The 23,363-nt window shown below is 36.9% G+C and overlaps 1 protein-coding gene across 1 annotated transcript in view; it reads right to left on the bottom strand.

Annotated features, from left to right (window-relative positions):
- PIWIL4 (piwi like RNA-mediated gene silencing 4) overlaps positions 1-22,307 on the bottom strand; it is a 55,430-nt gene extending 33,123 nt beyond the window's left edge. Inside the window, 7 exon segments of the mRNA XM_044666232.1 lie at positions 4,533-4,613; positions 5,794-5,915; positions 13,255-13,469; positions 14,923-15,057; positions 17,144-17,219; positions 21,809-21,821; positions 22,228-22,307. Coding sequence (XP_044522167.1) covers positions 4,533-4,613; positions 5,794-5,915; positions 13,255-13,469; positions 14,923-15,057; positions 17,144-17,219; positions 21,809-21,821; positions 22,228-22,307 — 722 coding nt within the window.
- Between the last annotated feature and the right edge of the window lie 1,056 nt (positions 22,308-23,363).

Raw genomic sequence — 23,363 nt, 5'->3', positions numbered from 1 at the left:
CAACAGGAGCTAACATTTTTATAGTACTTTAAAGAGCTTTACATATGTAATCTCATTTGATTCTCACAAAAATCCTGAAAGGTAAGTGTTGGAATTTCCCCTATTTTACCTTTGGGTAATATGAGGGAGACAGAGGTGACTTCCTTGGTCACTGAAATAGTAATCATATGAGGCAGAATTTAAACTCATCTTCCTTTCTCTAAATCCAGCATCCTATCCACTAGCTGAACAGAACTTTGAAACCAAACACAAAAATCAAAAGGAACAACGATCATTTTTTTTATAATTAGTAAGAGCTGTAGGAAGATGTAGTGCTAACATTCTTATAGGGGAGAAGAAATATGTCCCTTTAAAACCTTAATTCTTCAAATGATATTGAAGTTGTTAAAAAAGAAAGAGGACCTAAATGTGGTTTGAAAATGTTCTGAGGCTTTGAAGAAGGGGAAAAAAAGGAAGAAGGAAAGTATAGAAAGGAGAGAGAGAAGAAACAAGGGAGAAGATAAAATGAAGAGAGGTCTAGACTCTAACAAGGTGCCCTTGTTGATTGCCCCTTAGACAATTGGGGTATAGCTAAAAACTGTGACATATTAATGTACTAGAATAGTACTGCACCCTAAGAAATGATGAAAGAGACAATTTCAGAGAATCTTTGTAGTAGGAATTGAAACAGAGTAAAGTAAATAAAACCAGAAGAAAAATTCATAAAAGGAATGAAACAATGTTCAAAAAAATCCAAAAAGTTTTAGAACTTTGATCAATGCAATAATCCACCATGTCTCCAAACGTCCTATATGATACGTGTTACCCACCTCTTGACCGGTAATATATAGACACAAGGTTCAGAAAGAGACATACATCTTTGGACATAGCCACTGGGATGAATTATTTTGCTTATCTATACTAATTTATTAAAAGCTCTAGTTGTTTGTTTTTTTCTTTCTCTTTTTTTGATTGAGAGACAGATGATGAAAGGTAAACAATAGTGGTATCTCTGCTCTCCCCCCCAAATGAAGACCATTATAACATTTGTTTCAATGCACAGAAAGGAGAAGAAAGTTCAGAAAAAGATACAAACAAGGAAGTTTTGAGACCTATAGAATTTATATTTATTTATATATTTTAAAGCAGGAATTATGAAAAGAAGATCTATAGTTTTAGATAAAATTCTCTTTTGTGTTACATGATATGTATAAAAATTCTATCTTTTTGGAGTTCAGAATAATTTTTTAAAGAGAAAAATGGAGGTTGGAGATGAAGTTAGAGACAGAGATAGTAATAGTCACTTAAGGCATTAGGAGGTTAAGTTACATTTATATAGCAAGTTATATTTATATAGCAATGTGTCAGGCATTGTGCAAAGCGTTTTACAATTATTATCTTATTTGATTCTCACAACCCTGCAAGGAAGATGCTATTATTATCTCCTTTTTATGGATAAGAAAATTGAGGCAGATGGAGGTTAAGTGACTTGCCATGGGTCACAAAGCTATTAAGTGTCTGAGGTTGGTTTGAACTCATCGCTGTAGGCCCACAATTCTATCCACTGCACCACCTAACTGCCCCCAAAAAATAGATATGTATAATGATAAAATATATATATACAATGACTACAACAACATAAATGAAAAGCATCACAATAAAACAATCAAAACTAAATGCTTCTAAAATACAATGTCAAAGCTTGGCTCCAAAGAAGAAATCTGAGAAGGTGCCTCGCCAATTTCTTTGCAGACCACAAAAGTAGAAGACTATATTTTGGACTTTTTTGATTTTTGCTCAGTTTTACCCAGCAGTTTTTTTTCCTTTTTTAAAAATTAGAAATGGTTCTCTGGAAGGGGGAGGGGAAGATATCCACTGAGAAATGACAGTAATATGAAAAAAAGGATTATTAATAATTTTTAAAGGCAAATAAGAAGTTTAACTGGATCCCTCTGGCTCTAAATTTATAACCCTACAAGCATCTAGACCAACCCCTTGATTTTATAGATGAAGAAATTAAATCAGAGGAAGATTAAATGACTTTAAAAATCACATATAAATGACATAAAAATCACAAAGGTATAGGTAATTGAGTCAGCATTTTAACCTAGGACTTGTGGTTTCAAATCCAGTTATCCTCACGGAACACTAGGACTACTCTTGCTATCATCATCATTCTTCATCAAATCTTTTTTTTTTTAACCTTTACCTTTTTGGTTCCAAGGCAGAAGAGCAGTAAAAGCTAGGCAATGAGGTTGAGTGGCTTGCCCAGGATCCCACAGCTAGGTAGTGCCTGATGCCACATTTGAACCCAGGACCCCCATCTCCAAGCCTGACTCTCTATCTACTAACCACCTAGCTGCCCCTCTCCCTCAAATCTCAAATCTTTTCCTTTCTACTAGTTCCTTCCCTGCTAAATACAAGCATGTCTAATTATCCTCCAAACTTAAAAAAAAAAAAGTTCCTCTAGTTTGAACCATGCCCACTGGCTATCTTACTAGAGCACATTTCTACTCTGCAGCTAAACTCCTTGAAAAAGAGGTCCAAGGGGGCAGCTGGGTAGCTCAGTGGATTGAGAGCCAGGCTTAGAGACGGGAGGTTCTAGGTTCAAATCTGGCCTCAGACACTTCCCAGCTGTGTGACCCTGGGCAAGTCACTTGACCCCCATTGCCTACTCTTACCACTCTTCCACCAAGGAACTAATACACAGAAGTTAAGGGTTTAAAAATATTAAGAAAAAAAATTAAAAAAAAAAAAAGAGGTCCAAGCTCCAAGCTTCCATGTCCTCTTTGTTCTGTCTGCATTTAGCTTCTGGTCTCATCCATCAACTGAAATGGCTTTCCCCAAAGTTACCAATGATCTCTTAATTTCGAAAACCCATCCTTCTTGACGTCTTGGCAAGCCCTTGACACTAATGACCATCTTTTTTCTGGATATCCTCTGGATTTGGGGGGGAACCCTGACCTCTCCTTTGGTTCTTCCCCTACCTGACTGAATGCTCTGTCTCTGTCTCCTTTACTGTCCCAAGCCTCTTTGGGGATCTCTTCTTTTTTTGTCTCTTTACTCTTTCACTTGCTGATTTCACCAGATCCCGTGAGATCATTTATCATAGCTAGGCAGATAACTGCCTATCCTTGTCTTTGTCTCTCTCCGGAATTCCAGCCCTGCATCACCAGCTGCTTACTGGACACTCTGAACTAGGTGTACCACAGGTATCTCAAACTCAGCATATTCAAACGGAATTCATTCTCTTCATCCACAAACCCACCTGTCTCTTGAAGTTTCCTATCACAGTTACACACACTATCATCCTGGTCACTCATGTTTGCAACCTGAGTGTCATCCTTTTTCCCTCATTCTCACTCACTTCACATCTATTACCCATCCCCAAGTCTTGACGTTTCTACCTTGACAATATCATTTTGCCTCCATTCCCAGCCACCATGCTAGTTCAAATTGAACTTGGGGGGGGGGGGGCGGGAGATAAAGGGGATGGAGAGGAAGAATAAGGCGGATCATTTTTTTTTTAAGATTTAGCTTGAAAAAAGGAACATTAAGTTTCTCAAGAGCAGAAACTGCCTTTTAAAACAATATCCTTAACATTCAGCACAGTACCCAGCACAGTGTGCTCAATTATGCTTCGTGCCTGATGCACTCAGTGACAGTTTATCTATATTTTCACTTTCTACACAACAAGCCACGGAAGTCTCTCAAATTCCTTGTATTTTTTTGTCACTATGAGTCTTTCTTCACATAACCAGCCGTCTACATTCTGATTAAACACCAATGCCTTACAGTCTCAGGGTCTGACTTTGAAGCATTGAGTCATCACCAACCTAGAGACTAGTTTAATGTGCTATTTCCTTCACATTTATATTTCTCAACTCAGGACTAAAACCTGACTAAAATTCCTCTGGTTTCTTGGAATCTTTCACAGCGCTTCTCTCCTTGACTTGAACAGCTATGTAAACTTTCTGATTCCAGAGTCTATTTAAAGGGATGAGTTCACCTTGACCTCTGTGGCTACCTCAACTTCGCTTTAGCTGGAACATTGAACATAGTGAGAAATAAAGATTATTTGGTCTCATCTACTCCTCATCTTATAAATAAAATTCACTATGGAAATATGGTAGCATGTATAACTTATATCAAATTGCTTACAGCCACAGGGAGAGGGCAAAAATTTGGATGAGAAAATAATTTTAAAATTTATTTCTACATGTAATTGTGGAAAATAAAATAGTAGTAAAAATAAAATGGCTACTACACATTACAAATCAATTAAGTAAATAAAATTCATTTTCTGGATTCTTTCTGGAATGGAATAAAGCATAAATTATTTTCTTTTGTTTGTTTGTTTTATACTACAATTCTAATTTACACACACACAAACTTACTAGGGTAAAAAAAAAAAAATTTTTTTAATCCATTACATCTCACTCAGTCCAGGCAAGAAATCTTTGATCTAGGGTGTGATGGTAGGATACTGCCCTATAAAACAAGCTGCCCAAATTATAACAGTTCTAAATTAACAAGAAATTCAAATAACATACTTGTGTTGAGGAATTTCCACTGGATCTGAAGGGCTATAGAAGTTCCGTCCAATTTGGTACATAGACAGCTTCTTTAAGATCCTATAAGAAGATATTTATATTTGGTGTACATTCCTCAATGATTTCAGAATTCTTAACGACTACTTCTATTTCTAACAATCAAGAATGTGAAGATAAATCAGGAGTGTGCAACCAGCTGTATGGCACATTATCTAGTTTAATCTGATTATCATTTTCTCCATCATTTAAGTTGAGGCAATCAACAAAATAATAAGTCCGGTCCTGATTTGTAGTTTGTAGATTTCAGAGCTTTAAATGATTATTACAATGAAAATTTAACAGCAGCTTCTGAAGAGCAGGCACTAACAATATTAAAAACAACAATAAGATGAACCTAATTACAACAGAATTTTTTGAACTTATTTGTTTGAAGATCCAAATCCATATATACAGCATATATTAATGTAATTTATTATATTAAAGATAATAGCACAGAAAACATGTACGTCTCTGTGTGAAGGTGGCTCAAAAGACCAATAATGCAGTATCACTCAATAAACACTTGTTAAATGTCTATTCAATGATAAATGCCTATGATAGGCTAGACTCTGGGGATACAAAGTCATAGATAAGACAGTTCCTATCCTCAAGGCATTTATTTCTATAGGGGGAGATAACAAGTACAAATGTACAAAAATAAGATAAGGTGAGGAGGAGAAATTAGCATCATGGGGAAGTGGGTGAAATCAAGAAAGGTGTCAGGAACTAGAGCCACTCATTCTAGGAAGCTGGTTTGGAAAATGTTAGAAGATTCTGTTTTTTTTTTTTAATTTAGGCATATGATACTTTTTCCTAATAAGAGTTTTCAGATTGACAGGAAGCTGGTAAACAAATCTAACTAATCCAACCCCCAAAAGAGCCCTCAATGGCCCCTCTACACTAAGGCACATGGAATATTTCCATTTCTTGGCCAGTCCTTCCTCTGATCATCAGCATATATTTTAAGACACAAGTTTTCTGTGTGTTCTGGTCAGCAAAAGTGAATGTTTACCATTTATCATAAGCACCAATGAGCTACCATAATAAAAAAACAAGGCACAATAATATGTAAGATTCTACTCAACTGAATGTCAGCACCAAATGGAAGAACACTTCTATATGATGGCACTCCAGAATGTTATCCATAAATTGTTTTGTAATTTTAGTAACCCAGGATCTATCATTATTAACCCAAAAGAAATTTCTTTTTAAAATTTCTTACTTTCTGAAGATAATATTGAAAAACTGAATGCACACTGGGGAACCTGATGGCAGCTCACTGGTTAATGTAACAGTAATTGTTACACAAATGCCTGGTCTAGTTTCACCTGACAATGTTGTGACCTGTGGGAAGGAAAAAATATATTTTAGTAGTCATTGTATGTTTAGTAGTCTACATTTTATATTAAGAAAGATAGAGAATAAAGATATAAAGTTATGTTTAATAGAAAACAACTTGAAAGGAGCTTCAAAAATCCAAGAACTAGTATATAATGAATCATCTTCATTATATTCACTTACAATCAGTTAAAAAATGTTTTGATGATTGTTTTTATTCAAAGTGCCACCTTGAACCCAGAAGACAATCTGGAAGAAAATAGTACAATTCTCCCGGTTCTTTAAAAAAGTATAAAATTTATTGTGTGAAAATCAAGGTCTGGTCTGTGAAACAAACAGAAAAGCCCAGCTCCCTGCTCAACCACTCCAAAAAGTATCGAAAAAGAACACCAGACCGTGTAGTGGATAGAGAAATTATACTGGGTGATCTTTTCAGGCCACAATCAACCTACAGACAAATGACTATCTCAGGAACTCTGAAGTAGGGATGGATGGAGATCCCAGACACAGTGCCCAGAACTCTGAACTAGGGTTTCAGTGCAGTGATGCCAAGAACTAATCACTGACTCAACTCACTGGAAGCCCAGCAAGCAGGTGTTGGGACTCAGCCCCCCACTCCTGCCCTGAGGAGCAAAGGGGAGCATTAACCTAGTGCTCAGAGCTCAGGGCTGAGTCAGCAATGAGAACAGATATTCAAGTACTCAGCCCCTACAGACCAGGCAAAGAAGTTTGGTTTGCAGCACCGATTCAGTAGCTAGAGCCCTGAGCACAGAGGTGCCTAGAGCAGATCCTAGACACAGGGGCATCTCTCAGAAGGGTGGGAATCACAAACTGAGACCCCAAAGCTCCCAGCTAGACAGGAAGGCTGAGGAAGTCTGGAGTATATGGCTAGAAAAAAGACTAAGCAAAAAACCACAGAGATTTTGAAATATAAATTTTGGGGAATGCTCAAGACATAAACTCAGAATAGTAAAATATCTTTTAACAAGTAGAACCTCAAAAAAGCACAAAGCTCTTCCACAAGATTGGTTAGAATTCCTAGAAGAAATTAACACATTTAAAAATTATATTATAATAGAATTTAAATAGTTTTAAAATTATAAATGAAATGAGAGGAAAAACCTGAAAAAGAATTGAGAGCTAGGAAGGAGAGTCTTAGAAAAAGAATGAACAGTTTAGCAAAAGAAGTACAAACTTCATAGTTGTGTGGCACTAGGAAAGTCACTTAATCTCAGATGCCTAGCCCCTACCATTCTTCTGCCTTGGAATTAATACTTAGTATTAACAATTGTTTAGTAAAGGTTTAAAAAGGGAAAAAAAATCACTAAACAATATGAAGTCCAAAAAATAAAAAAAGACCTATAAATCAAGTTTGGAAAAAATTATTAAAGAAGATTGTCCAGATTTCTAAGAATTAGAGGGCAAAGTGAAATTACAAATAATCCACCAGTCATCTCCTGAAAGAAATCCCAAGGTGAAAACTCTTAGAACATTATTGATGATCAATTAATGACAGTACAGTAAAATCCTATTTTTAAAAAAATCCAGGTGCAACATGGTGGCTCAGTGGATAGAGACATACCTGCAGTCAGGAGGTCCTGAATTCAAATTTGGTCTCAGGCATTTCCTAACTGTATGACTCTGAGTAAGTCACCTAACCCCAAATGCCTAGCCATACCACTCTTCTGACTTAGAACTGATACTTAGTGTCAATACCAAAACAGAAGACAAGCACAATAAAAAGAAAAAAAGAGGAAGGAAGGAAGGAAGGAAGGAAGGAAGGAAGGAAGGAAGGAAGGAAGGAAGGAAGGGAGGGAGGGAGGGAGGGAGAGAGGAAGGGAGTGAGGGAAGAAGGGAGGGAGGAAGGCCCAAAAGAATTGCTGAGAAAAGTGAAAATAGCATGCCAGAAAATAAGTACAGAACTGGTTTTATTCCATATAGCACCATAAATTACAAATGGGTGAGCAGTCTAAATAGTCTAAATATACTTGTTTTAAAAAACAAAGTGGAAAGAGGAACTTTATAGATCCATGTAGAGGAAGAGTTTGTAGCCAAAGGATAAAAATGGTCACAAAAAAAAAAGAAAAACAATATGAAATTTAAAAGCTTTTGCATGAAGAAAAGTAATAAAACAAGAACATATTTTAGAGCTCAAAGAGATATCACAGATCATTTTCTTCAACCTCTTCATCTTATATGAGGAAACTAAGACCCAGGGAGATAATGTGACTTACTCAAAGCCATAATAATAATATCATCTAATAGCACCTATTATGTGCTAGACACTGTGGTAAGCACTTTTCAAATATTATTATCAATATTAATTCATTTGTGTTGTTGTTCAGTTCTTTCAGACATGTCCAATTCTTCGCGACCCCATTTAGGGTTTTCTTGGCAAAGATACTAGTGTTCTGCCATTTCCTTCTCCAGTTCATTTTATCTTTGAGGAAATTGAGGCTATAAGGGGCCTTTGAAATCATGTAGTTCAATCCCCTCATTTTAAAGATGAAGAAAATGAGCCCAGACAACTTCAATGACTTTCCCAAGTTCACACAGCTAGTCAAGAGCAGAACTGAGAACTTGAACCCAGGTCTACCCAGGTCTTCTGACTCCAAACATAAAGTTCTAGGACTCTTCCCTCTCCTTCACCTCTCTTATGCCATAAGTGACCAGGTCCTGTCTCTGCAATAACTTTCCTATTCACCCCATCCTCTGTTCTCATTGCTATCACCTTCATACAAGTCTTCATTGCCATATGTCTCATCTATTTCATTATTCAATTATGTCCAACTCTACACGAACCCCATTTTGGGGTTCTCTTGGCAAAGCGACTAGAATAATTTGCCATTTCCTTCTCCAGCTCATTTTTACAGATAAGGAAATTGAGGCAATCAGGATCAGCCAGAAAGTGTCTTATTTAAAATCAAGAATATGAGTTTTCCTCATTACAAGTCCAGTGCTCTATCCACTGTGCCACTTATTGCAATAATCTCATAAAAAAAGAGTCTTGACTTCACTTCCCTTTTGAACCATCTTGCCAGAAATTTTTTTTCTTTCTTCACAATCTGGTTATGTCATTCCTCCACTCAAAAATCTTGGCAATTTTATCCCTTTACTTCTTACCAAGTAAAGTTCCAAATGAGGAAGAGAAATGATCATGTGAGATAATATACCCAACTCTTCTGCCTAGCATTCAAGGCCTTTTGCTAATCTGGTGCTGACTGACTTTTCCAGGAATAGTTTATATTCTCCCCAAACTTCTACTCTACTCCAGCCCAAATAAACTACTCTCCACCATAAACAACTCCATACATTCCTGCCTCATTACCTGTAAGGTTGTGACTCTCTCTATTCTTTACCCGCTGAACACACAATCTGCCTTAAATTAAAGAGCATTGCAGGGGCAGCTAGGTAGGCTCAGTAGAATGAGAGTCAGGCCTAGAGAAGGGAGATCCTAGGTTCAAATCTGGCCTCAGACACTTCCCAGCTGTGTGACCCTGGGCAAGTCACTTGACCCCCCTTGCCCATCCTTACCACTCTTCCACCTAGGAGCCAATGCACAGAAGTTAAAGGTTTAAAAAAAATAAAAATAAAAAAATAAAAGGCATTGCAAACACCTGCTGCATCTTCCACAAAAATCTGCCCCGATCTCTCTCCTTGGTGCCAATTTCTCGCTGACTTCCCATGATTTTGTTTTGCTTATTTCTAACATACTTGTGTAACATTGCATACTATATTGATCCGTATAACAGAGAGGCTAGAGTAGTAAGCAGAGAGCTGGCCTCAGTCAGGAAGAACTTTCTCAGTGGATCAGCCCACTCTCAAAGATTATCAGTTGCAGAGAAGTGCCAACCTGCATTGGTGAAGGGAGTTTCCTGGCAAGTGAATCTCCTATACTAATTAAATCATAGGTCTAGTCAATCCTCCTACCTGACCATAAGCTCTACAAAGGCAGGAAATGTATTTTATCTTTATCTCCCAGGAGGCACTACTCTGTATGCAGTAGTTGCTTTATCACCTGAGGCACTACTCTGTATGCAGTAGTTGCTTAATAAATAATGGTTAAATGACTATATTCACTGAGATAGCCCTAGTGAAATATTCAAACTCTAGATAAAGAGGGCAGACAGCTAAAATGAAACAGTAGGGAGCAAAAGTAAAACAAAAACAGAGAGAAAACATAAATAAACAAAAAACAAATTGTCACAAATAGCTCATAAAAATAATAATTATCATCATGATTTACACAGTGCCTTTTAAACTTATTCAAGGCATAGTTGTACAACAGGCAAGTCACTTAACCCCTGTCTGCCTCGGTTCCTCATCTTTAAATGAGCTGGAGCTCCAGCATCTTTGCCAAGAAAGACTCAAATGGTGTCACAAAAAATTAGACATCACTGAAATACTACCACACTGTGGGAAAACTTTAGTTCATGCAAGAAAAGTGTTCTTTATGTAAGTGTGAGTGCTCTAAATGAGAGTAAGGATTAATCTCACTGAAATACACTGTGAATGGCCAGTAGATGGTGATGGTGGCTAAGTGTTGCTCATACTAGGTGGCAGGAGCTATCTGTTCCATACAACCTCACGAGCAGTTGAATATTTAAGGCAGAGCTGTTATGAGAGTGATGAAGGCACATAAAAATCAACAAGTAGGCTAGGCATTTTCAGGTTTACCCCATAACAGAAATTACAGGCACTTTCCATGGATAAGCAAAGTTCTGTTTAAAAAGTGACATCATGGGGACAGCTGGGTAGCTCAGTGGATTGAGAGCCACGTTTAGAGACAGGGGGTCCTGGTTTCAAATTTGGCCTCGAACACTTCCCAGCTGTGTGACCCTGGGCAAGTCACTTAACCTCCATGGCCTAATCCTTGCCATTCTTCTGCCTTGGAACCAATACACACAATATTGATTCCAAGACAGAAGGTAAGGGTTTAAAAAAAAAGTGACATCATAAATACAGAATATTATGGCAACAGTAGCCACCTATATTCCACAGTCCCTAAATCTACATCTCCAAGAATGAGGCTATCTTCAGCCAATGATAATATAATGAAAGAAAATAAGAAAGGCAGGATTGTTGACCTAACATACTAATGAATATCAATGACTTCAAACTGCAAAATACTGAGAAGGGCTTGTGACTGAAAGATTCTCCAACTCAAAATTAAATGAAAATGCTACATAACCAGAACATTGTCATTTGAACAGCTCTGAGGATTCCTACAAGGAGATGGTCTTCAAGGATGTTCAATGAGGTCATTTCTGGTAGCAGTCTGTAAAATATTGCCAAGTTGTAGAAAATCAATGAACTTTTTTTTTTTTTAGGCTTTTTTTTTTTAAACCCTTGTACTTCGTGTCTCATTGGTGGAAGATTGGTAAGGGTGGGCAATGGGGATCAAGTGACTTGCCCAGGGTCACACAGAATCAATGAACTTTTTAAAAAATGAAAGGAAAGGGGTAGCTCAGTGGACAAAATACAATCTGGAGATGGTTGGTCCTGGGTTCACATCTGGCCTCAGATGCCCCCTGTGCGACCCTGGCCAAGTTGACCCCAACTGCCCAGCCCTTACCATTCTTCTGCCTTGTAACCAATATTTATTATCAATTCTAAGGCAAAAGGTAAGGAGGTTCTTAGGTTTTGTTTTGTTTTGAAGATGTGGGAAAAAACATGCTAATATGCAGTACAGCAGACTAATAGCAAACATTTTGGAAAGCAGCATGGAAAATGCAGTAAAAGGCATAAAAGTCATCATTTTAAGAAAATATGTATGGTTGAACTCTTTGAAATATCGAAAAAATGGAAATAAGCTGTATTCCAATGCTAGGAAAAAAACAAAGTCCTAAGTAAACTAGGGTTGATCAACAGGGGAGGGAGGGAAGGAGGGAGGAAGGACAGGAGAAAGGAAGGAAGGAAAGAAGGGAGGGAAGAAGGGAGGGAAAAGGGGAGGAAGGAATTTCCAGAAGAAATTGTTAAGGAAAGTAAAATAAAAGTATTTTGAGGAAACTTGTTTGTTAATTCATTTGGTTTACCTTATTAAATTCTAAGAGTTTAAGATTCTCTTGCTTTGTTTTCTACATTCATTTGGTTATTTGGATTGGGCAGATGATTATTCAGTTTATATTAAAGTTTTAATGAATGGAAAGATTATAGATTAAAAGAGTAAATAATATTAACGATACATAAAGCATTTATATAGCATATGAACATTTTACAGTATCTCATTTGATCTTGACAACAGCATGTGAGGTCAGGTTTATTAGATGAGTTAACTGAGCCTGAGTTAGGTTAAACGACTTGCTTAGGAACACATATTTAGTAAGTGCCTTAAAACAGATTTGACTCCATGTCCATCATTCTACTGACTGAGTGACAAATCTGAATATAATATCCTTGACTTAGCTTTTTTATAGAAATAGAATCTATTTTTCAAAGTGTAATTAATTGTAGTAAGAATAAATATGATTTATATTACCTTTTCCAGTTACAAAGCATTTTCAAAAACAAGTTCTCATTTGAACCTCATAACAACCCTCTGTATTGGATAGATAGTAAGAATCATACTTCACAGATAAGGAATGTGAGACTTAGGAAAGATAAATGAATCATTTCATGACAAATCCAAAGTTTACATCCAGACACAAATTCCAGTAAGCTTACTTATTTCAGGAACAAAAGAATAAAGGTAATGAGCATAAGGAACATGAGTGAAGCAATCACATTTGAGGCACTGACTTTTCATAATAAAACTCTCAGAAATGTTATCAGTTCCTTAAACACCAGAGAGAAGGGTTGGGGAAGAGGGCCATTGTAAAACTAGAAACTAATGTAATTAAACAAGGGCTCAGATACCAACTAGTAGAAGTGATAGAAGTTAGAGTAGAGCAAGAGCATATATTAGAAGGGGTTGGGGGAAAGGGAATTTACAAATTTGATGCTTCTTTCAGAAAAGAAAAATGTGCCTCTTTCCTCAAAGAACACTGAGTCAAAGTAAAAGCTGCAACAAATAAATACAAGAGGATGCAGCAGAATCAGATGTGTGGCTCTAGTTTCTACAGTGATGGTCTTGACAATGTCAGTCAAGTTAGTTTATTTAGCTGCCAAGCAGACAATGAAGAGGTCCTCAGCTTCTTCCCTGCAACTATAGGTCCCAAATGGGGGGGAAAAAAAGAAGGTTGTCTGCTATTTCTATCAAGAAGCGTTTCCAGCACATAATATGGGTCTAAAACTGCTTAAAATTTGCTTTTTTTCAATCCAAACCATTATAGTTTCTTTCTAGATGCTTCCATGCCAACTGAAAAACACACAATAGTGAAGAAAAAAAAAAGGAATCATACTATACCTTTTCATCTAGCTTTTCTGACAGAAAAAGTATGGTACCATCAAAGACTTTGGCCTTTTTCTGGAATTTACTGTGACTGCAAAGCAAGGCAATTCTCAGTCGCTTGGATGCTAAATCAGGACTGAAGGTCACATGGTACTGGAAGAGATGCCATTCTCTGGGCAAGGCTAGATTAAAGATGTTAGTGACCAATTTCACCGGAGCACCACTGGTACCTAAGAAAAGCAAACATATTTGTGTTTGTTTGTTTGTTTGAACAAAAATTAGGCCAATATCCTTGATAGAATTACTAATGCCCACGTAATTGCAGAATCTTAGTTCAAACTTTTAATTTCACTTTAGTTCACATTTTATTTTATAAATGAGGAGAATGGGTCCCTAAGAGTTAAGCCACATGCATGAGAATGGAGGCAAGGGAGGGGTAATTATATCTTTAAACAAATCATATATAAAAAAGGAATGCAATAACTAATGGTTGAGTCACAGAATTTTGAACAAGAAATCCTAGAGATCATTTTAGGTTATCAGGAAACTGAACTTTGGTAAAAATGTCCCTGGTCCTTCTTTCACTAAAGGAGAGGTTCTTAAACTGGAAAATATAAAATTTTTTTGGTTTTTGTTTTTTTTTAAATTTTAAACCCTTAACTTCTGTGTATTGACTTATAGGTGGAAGATTGGTATGAAAATATAAATTTTTAAAAATAATTATATATAAATAAAATAATTATAAATAAATAAAATAAATGTAATTATTTTTCAATTCAATTGGTTTTCTTTGTAATTGTATGTATTTAAACATCTTATTCTAAGAAGGAATCCAGAGGCTTCATCAGACTATCAAAGGGGTCTATGACATACACAAAAAATTAAGCATTCCTGAGTCAGGCCTAGAGACAGGAGGTCCTAGGTTCAAACCCGGCCTCAGCCACTTCCCAGCTGTGTGACCCTGGGCAAGTCACTTGACCCCCATTGCCCACCCTTACCACTCTTCCACCTATGAGACAATACACCGAAGTACAAGGGTTTAAAAAAAAAATTAAGCATTCCCTTATAAGGCAAGTTTTAGGCAATAATAATTAAGCCAATTTTACAGAAAATGAAATCACTCAAAGCATCTGTCTTCTAGCATGGGCATCCCTCCACCAATAGAGAGGGCAACTCCTACCATGATTTGGTAGGTAAGTTCTAAAAGAGTCATATAAAGCACAGAGAGGCAAGGTGATTTACCTAAGGTCACACACCTACTAAATATCAGATAAGGGATTTGAACTCAGGTCTTCCTGGGTTCAAGCCCAGCACTCTATTAATGATAACATAATAGCAATAACTAGCATATACATAGGGCTTTAAGGTTTGCAAAGTGCTTTACATATATTATCTCTTTTGATCCTCACAACAACCCTGGGAGATAGATATGATTATCATTCCCATTTTATAGATAAGGAATTTGAAGCTGAGTATCTGGGGCAGTAACTGAACCAAGGTTTTCCTGACACCAGGTCCAGTGCTCTGTGCACTATGGTGCTACCTTGGATGCATTATACTGCTTCCACAAATAAAAAAATTAAAGACAACAGAAATTGTGCATTTTAGACTCAAAAAGTATTTCCTTGTATCAAATGAACAAAAGTAACAGTGAAAACAGTACATAATATGAAGGTCTTATACCTGTTTTACAGTCTTTGACATGTTCCAACTTCTCTCTGGTGTGGATTCCCAATTCCAGAAAATTTCTGTGGGCTCTCCCTCCTCTTTGGACAAGAGTACATTCGGCCCCATCTCCAGCAGATATGCCTTCTTCGACTGAAACAGGAAGCTATGCTCTAATTTCAAAGTGTTACTACGTCTGCTCATATTATTTGGAGCTGGCATATAGAAAAAATTCCCTTACCAAGAAAATTCACATTCTAAGCACTGTGAATAAAACTCGCTAATAACAAGCTAGGAATTCACCAGAGTTTTTGTTGGGAATCCCCTCCTACTTTTCCAGGCTTCTTATACCTTATTCTCCACCACATCCTCTTTGATTCAGGGACACTAGCTTCCCGGCTGCTCCACAAAGAAAATACTCCATCTCTTGGCTCTGGCATTTTCTGACTGTGCCCCATGCCTGAAACTTTTTTATGCTGCCTACTGCCTTCCCTGACTTCCTTTAAGTCCCAGCTAAAATCCCACCTTCTGCAAGAAGCCTTTTCCAAACCTTAATTCTAGGATCTTCCATCTTTTAATCATTTCCTAATTATTCTGTATATAGCTGGTTTATACACACACACACACACACACACACACACACACACACACACACACACACACATATATGTGTATATATATATATATATATGTATATATATATGACTGACTAAGGCATTCATTTTCAATTGCCTGAAAATGAATACAACATAAACACTTGAGAAATATTAAGTCACCTGTAGATGAGACAGTAGAAAACCTGAGCCTAATCTGCAAGTCTTACAACTTCCTGTGCCAAAGGTTTGCAGAAGCATTTCAGTGAAATTAAGAATTGTAACTCTCTAAGCCCATCTCTCTCATTTAAAGTTGAAATCACTGTTCATCTCCTTGCATTCTACTCCTATATTCTCTCCCCTTCTCTAAGATTCAGTCCCAAATACAGAGTAAGAGAAATTGTTGTCAGCTTCACAGTGTGGAATACTGATAAACCTTCCACTACTATATGTGTGTTCCTCTCCCACATCTTCCCCTTTGCCATGAAGGTGAGTAAGATTAACAGTAACATCTTCACATTATCAATCAGTCAATTATCAATAATTTATTAAGTAATTATTAGGTACCAAGCACTATTCAATTCATTGAGGATACAGAGACAAATATCTAACATCTGTACCCTCAAGGAGCTTACATTCTATCATGGGAGATTAACATGCCCAGATATAATATAAATAAATATAAAATTACTGGCTTGGATTGGCCACAATCCTTCCCCAAATGCATACCTAAAGAATATGTCCTCTGTCCCAGTCATGATAATTCATAGGAACTAATACAGATCCCAAAATCCAAGCTAGAGTAGGTAGCAAACACTGCTAGGTAAGCTAAATAATAAAGTATACTTTTTAGTCTAGCCTCCATACCTTGAAAAATGGAGGGAAATAAAAGAAAAAGATCCCATATGCACAAAATTATTTACATGGTAGCAAAGAATTGGAAACTAAGGGGATGCCCATCAACCATAGAACAAATGAACAAGTCATAGCACATGAATGTGATGGAATACTATTGTGCTATAAGAAATGACAAAGGGGATGGGTTCAGAAAACCTCAGAAGACTTAGAGGGCCAGATGCAAAGTGAAATGAGCAGAACCAGAACAGTAGCAATTTCAATAACAGAAATTCTTTCAAGATAATCAGTTGTGAAATAATTAATAAATGATCAATAAAATGATCAGTTAATCAATATGATGATCCAAAGGACTCAAAAAGTAAAATGCTCTCTAGCTCCAAATAAAGAACTAATGGGCTCAGAATACAGAATGAAGCATGTCTTTTTCCTTTATTTTTCTTTTCTCTCCAGAACATGGCTAATGCAAAAATATGCTTTGCGTGAATTCATGTGTATAATGGGAGTCCTATTTCTTGCCTTTTCAATGATGGAGAAAGGCTGGAGGAAGAGAATTTGGAAATGAAAATAAAAATTAAACTTAAAATTAACAAAAAAAGAAAAAGAAAAAGAAAAACAGGATAATACAGTGCTTTGGGTAGAGCTACAAAAGAAGACTGCCCCTGGAGAAGTCCAGAGAAAAGACTAAATGCATGTTAAAGAAAGGGCCCTCTGGTCTAAGAAGTGGCTTCCTCAGCACATCCTCATATTGCTTCAAAGCAGTGTCTCAGTGGTCCAGCTAACCCACTTACATTTCTGTGGAATCTTATTAATTCCCAGGACACCAGAGCTGGTTGCGGCTTCTCTGTCCCTCACAGCAAGATGACTCTGAAATGTGCAACAAGTATTTTTTTAAGAATTTGAGGTGGAATGAAACATGTAAGTAGGGGAAAATATTCAAAATAAAAATTAAAAAAATAAAATAAAATAAAACAATACAATACAATAACAATAACAATAACAATAATGATGATCCAGGACAATTTTGAGAGAGTTATGAAAAAGAATGCTATCCACCTCCAGAGAAAGAATTACTGGAGTAGAAATGCAGATGAAAACATATGATTTATCCCTTGTTTATTTGAGTATATAACTTGGGGATTTGGTTTTACAAGATTATTCTCTTACAAATGTATAATATGGAAATACGTTTTGAATGATAACATAGGTATTACCCAGTGGAATTGTTTATCAATTCTGGAAGGAGGAAACAAAGAGAGGAGGGAGACAACATGAATCATGTAACTTTAGAAAACCCATGTGTACATTTGTTATTGTAATAAAATAAAGAAAAAATGAAGAAGAAAAAAAGAATTTGAGTTGGAAACTGACAAATCAGAAACTTTGTCAAAGCGTCCACATAGCCCAGTGACCCTATAATCCCAATTAGATATGAACAGAGTTAATTTATCAAATACTTATTAAGGAGCACAGCTAAGTAGCACGGTGGATAGAGTGCCAGATTTGCAGGGCCAGATTTGGTTCAAATGTGACCTCAAACACTGGACAAATCACTTAACCCCAGCAGCTTAGCCCTCACTGCTCTTCTGCCTTGGAACCGATACTTAGTATCAATTCCAAGACAGAAAATGAGAGTTTAAAAAAAAAAAAACTTAATTAAAGACAAAGCACTCTGCTGGACCAGGGGAAAAGAGAAAGCTAAACAACATACAACTCCTGCCCACAAGGAGCTTATAATCCAGTGGAAAGGCACAAACATAAACCACCACAAAAACAGTGTTAAGTGGAAGTCAACTAAGGACACTCTGCTCTCTCTGCCTCATCCCACATGTCTAATCAGCTGCCAAAGCCTGCCATTTCCACTTCTGTATCATCTCTCACATCCTGCCACTCATCTCCACTCACACAGCTCCCACCATCACCTCTCATAACTGCCTCTTCATGGGCCTCAGAGCCTCATTTCTTCCTGCTCCAGGCCGTCCTACATCCTGCTGCCTCTTACTTTCTAAACCCTGCTCTGCCTCTGTGATCCTTGGGGATTCCAAGGTATTGCCTCCAGGATAAAATGTAAACCCCTAGTTTTCAAAACCCTACCTAGCTTGGCCTCAACCTATCTTTTCAACATTAACTGTACATTATCCTCTTCAAAAACTTTCAACACAGCCAAACTGTATCTCCTCACAATCTCCCCTCTCTGTGCTTTTGCCCTGGTCTTCCTCCATGCCTGAAAAGCATCCTTCTCCTTACTTCCAGCTCTCAGGAGTGCCTTTCTTCCTGGAAGATGTAACCCAAGGACCATCTTGTTAATGAAGCTTTTCCTGGACCTCCCCAGTGCCAGCATCCTCCCTCCAAACTATTAGGATTTTAACTACTATAATATGTAATGTGTTTATTAACTTGATGCTCTATGTTATATGTATGTGTGGGGGATACATGCATGCACACACACACACACACAGAGAATGAAACAATTCCTACTGCCAGGGAGCTCATATAAATAAATTAACAAGTATATGTGATTATGTAAATGTATGCATACTTATATATTTATTTCTAACTATATACATTAATACACACATATAAAAAATTCCTCCTGCCAAAGAGCTCACATTCTAATGAAACAGCAAATATATGTAAATATATGTGTACTATATATCTGCATATACTTGCTGTCTCTCATTACACTATGTGTGTATGTATATATTTACATGGACTTTCTATATTTATTTATTTACACGAACTTTCAATATATATCTATATATTAATTTACATGGACTTTCAATATATATTTATTTATTTACATGGACTTTATATATTTCTTTACATGGACTTTCAACATATATGTATTTACATAGACTTTCTATATTTATTTATTTATTTACATAGGCTTTTGATATATAGTTATTTATTTACATGGACTTTCTATATATAATTTATTTACATGGACTTTCAATATATATCTATATATTAATTTACATGGACTTTATATATTAATTTACATGGACTTTCAATATATATTTATTTACATGGACTTTATATTTATTTATTTAAAAGGACTTTCAATATACATTTATTTATTTACGTGGACTTTCTATATATATTTATTTACATGGACTTTTGATATATAGTTATTTATTTATGTGGACTTTCAATATATATATATTTATTCACATGGACTTTCTATATATTTACATGGACAATCAATTACATAGGCTTTCAAATTAGAATGTGAGTTTCATGCCAGTAAGTTGATAGTTAGATCGAAGGATGGATAGACAGATAGATAGATAGATTTAGACAGATAGACTGACAGACAGACAAACAGACAGCTAGATGATAGACAAACAGATAGACAATAGACAGGTAGACTGACAGATAGATAGATAGATAGATAGATAGATAGATAGATAGATAGATTGATTGATTTAGATGGATAGATAGGCTGACAGATAGACAAATAGACAAACAGATAGCTAGATGATAGACAGATAGACTGACAAATGGATAGATAAATAGATTTAGATGGATAGACTGACAGACAAATAGATAGATGATAGACAGATAGACTGACAAATAAATAGATAGAGAAATAGAGAGAGGAGAGAGAGAGACAGAGAGAGAGAGAGAGAGAAAGAAAGAGAGAGAGAGAGAGAGAGAGAGAGAGAGAGAGAGAGAGATTGATTGATTTACATGTATTTCCTGTCTCTCTCATTAGAATGTGAGCTTCTTGCCAGTAGGAATTATTTCATTCTTGATATCTGTATTACTAACAACTAGATCTATATTTGACAAAGGTACTCTTTGGGTGAAATAATTAATTAATTAAAGAATCTAAAGGAAAGAAAATGGGTACAGAAATTTAGGTAACAGGCATTAGTACTGTTGTTTTTTTTTTTCTACATTTTCTATAATTCTACATTTTACATGTGTCTAGAGATTTACAGAAGCTCAATCCTTAGGGAATTAATAAGGTATATTTTTATGCTGAGACCAGCATGGCATGGTGTTGGAATAATGTTGGATAATGTTGGAATGATTTGGGTTCAAGTCCTGCTTCTGACATATACTGGGTGGATAGCAATGAACAAATCACTAAATCTCCCCTTGCTTCTCTCTTAAGTCTATAACTCTCTTAAATCTGTAACTTACAGATGCTTTTAAGTTTGTAAATCACAAACTAACAATAGCTTAAGGGAAGTTTCATGTTAAGGGTTCCATCAACCCAATGAAGCAAAACAAATAAACAAAAAAAAATATATGTATAGGCATATATATGCTACTTTTCTTCTCTCAGTAACCTCTGTATTAAGGCTATCATGCTAATATTTCTATCTTCAGTATAATATGTGACAAAAGTAAAAACCATATTATAGTCTATAAGAACATAGTAAATTGCATTATAGTACATAAGAATATAGAATGCAAAATTTAGAAGAGAAGGGACCTTAGAAAACCAATGTCCAACCCCTTCACTTTACAGATGAAGAAACTGAGGTACAGAAAGGTGCTTGGGTTCACATAATTAATCCATTTTCCTAGGAATATTTTGGTTAAACATATTTTGGTCCAAGAAACTGCCTAAAAAGACTAATGTCTGGCACTGGAAAATACAACTCAAAATATTTTCCATTGGGGTCAAGTGACTTGCCCAGGGTCACACAGCTGAGAAATGTTTTTGTTTTTTGTTTTGTGCAAGGCTTCATTTTTATTTGGGTAGTACTTGGCTTCTGCATGAAATTGCATGGAAGGAGACAGGGAGAAGTACAGATAAATAATATTAAAAGTACCCTTAAGTGTATTTCCTTGTAGTTCACAAATTCTTATCTTGAAACTTAAAATCTAATAACATTTAAACCTGCAAGCTATAAAATAAAGATGGAAGCCCCACTGTCTAGTCCAAGTGACTCCTTAAAGTAAATATTCATGCATTAATTCATTCAGATAGTAAAAATCAACCAAACAAAAAGCCATTTATTAATCACGTATTTACCATGAAAATCATTAAGCCTCTAGGACAGGGGTTCTAATCTGGGGACCATGAATTGTTTTTTTAAATATTTTCTTGAATGTACTTCAATATGATTTGTAACCCCTTTGCAATCTTATATATTCTATTGTAAGCATTTAAAGACATTACTCTGAAAAGGGCTCCCAAAGTTTCCCCAGATCATCCATGACCCCGCCAAAAAAAGTTAAGAACTCTTGTTCAAAGATAAAAGGCAAAGTCCTCAGCTCAGTGATTAAAGTCCTCAATTGTAGAGGCAATGTGATACCATGAGAAGAGTACCAGATCTGTAATTGGAGGAGAGCTAGAGGTACCTAGTTCAAACTGTGGCTCTGCCACTTAAAAACTAACTGAGTGGGGCAGCTGGGTAGCTCAGTGGAGTGAGAGTCAGGCCTAGAGACAGGAGGTCCTAGGTTCAAACCCGGCCTCAGCCACTTCCCAGCTGTGTGACCCTGGGCAAGTCACTTGACCCCCATTGCCCACCCTTACCAATCTTCCACCTATGAGACAATACACCGAAGTACAAGGGTTTTAAAAAAAAAAAAAAAAAAAAAAAAAAAAAAAAACTGAGTGATGGATCTTGGGCAAGTCACTAGACCTCTAATTCTTACTCCATAAAATGAGTTATTCAGATTGGAATAAACTTTAAGGTTCCTTTCTAGTTCTCAACTTCGGATGCCAGGAGGACCCTGAATATTAATTTCTTTTCAACTTAAAGAGGCAAATTTACTTTTAAAAAATAGTCATCAGCATACTACATCAGTAAAAGGGAAGGGGAGAATAAAGAGAAAATTTTCCAGAATAGAAAAATAGGAGAGAAAAGGTCAAAAAGCAAACAAATATGTAATATGACTGATACAGACCCATGACGAAGACTGCGATTGCCCAGATACTCTAGATTCTGAACTTCTGTAGACTCCTCGGGTTTTCACTCTGGCTCTTCCGGTCATGTTTATCTGTAAGACAACTTTAATTATTGAGCCAATCTGCCACTGGTCATTCGATTCCCCCCTCCCCCCAAGGGTATATAGCTCAACTGCCCCAATGAATAAAAGAACCCAAAATGGAAAGTTCTTAGCTCTGTACCGGTGAATAATGGGAGGGGAGGGAAAGTTCGGGAGGAGAAGAGAAAGTCCCAAAGTTGAAAGAGAGGAGATAAGGTCTACGCAGGGACCTTCAGGGTAGGAGCGCCCCAGGGGAGCTAGCGCCATTGCCAGGCTGCCAGGACAAAAGTGGTTTCTCCACCGCAGCTAAGCGACAGAATCCTGGAGGGTACACTGGACCCTGGCAAAGGCGGGAGAGCCTACGATAGGGAGCAGGACAGGTCGGATGTACACCCTCAAGGGTTTGGCGCTAAGAAGTGCAGAGAAAGTCCTCCAAAAGAACAGGATCCAGAATCTGATGGTCTGACACCCCCAGGGCTAAATGTTTATCCTTTAACCTGAGTGCAAGGTTGTATGGAAGGCCTACCTGACTCTGCAAAATCCGCAAGTCAGAACTCGTCTGCTGAGGTCTCTCCTTAAGGCGCGGGGTTTTCTAGGTCCCACGTGGCATCTGACCCAAGTCTGGCTCCGCCCCTTCCTAAATTTTGCCACCATCACCGTACCCCACCCCATCCTCACCCGGACTTCTTTCCACCCTCAGCAGCCCAGGATCCATCCACCTGGGCGCATAGCGGGACTACCTTTCAATGGTCCTGAGAACCAGTTAAATAGGGAAGGGGGGATTCCCTGGAGTGGGGGTGGGGGAGAGTCCCCGATTGGGGGAAGGGGTCCTTAAGACCTCCCGTGCCCTCTGCACAAATTCCATTGAGTCTAGCTTCAAATCATCATTCTTTATTAAAATAGGGATTACCAGGCTCCGTAAATTATTCCAAGCCGATAGTTTTCACTTCTATAATGAAATTTTTCTGAATGTAAAACTTCAATAAAGATAAGTTTACTGAAGCTTGGAGTAAGGAATAGAAGAGAAGGCAAATCACAGCGTGCGGACTTTCCCTTACCCAC

Source organism: Gracilinanus agilis, chromosome 3 (assembly GCF_016433145.1).
Source record: "Gracilinanus agilis isolate LMUSP501 chromosome 3, AgileGrace, whole genome shotgun sequence".
In the NCBI taxonomy this organism is placed as follows: domain Eukaryota; kingdom Metazoa; phylum Chordata; class Mammalia; order Didelphimorphia; family Didelphidae; genus Gracilinanus; species Gracilinanus agilis.
This window is presented reverse-complemented; position numbering and strand designations above follow the sequence as displayed.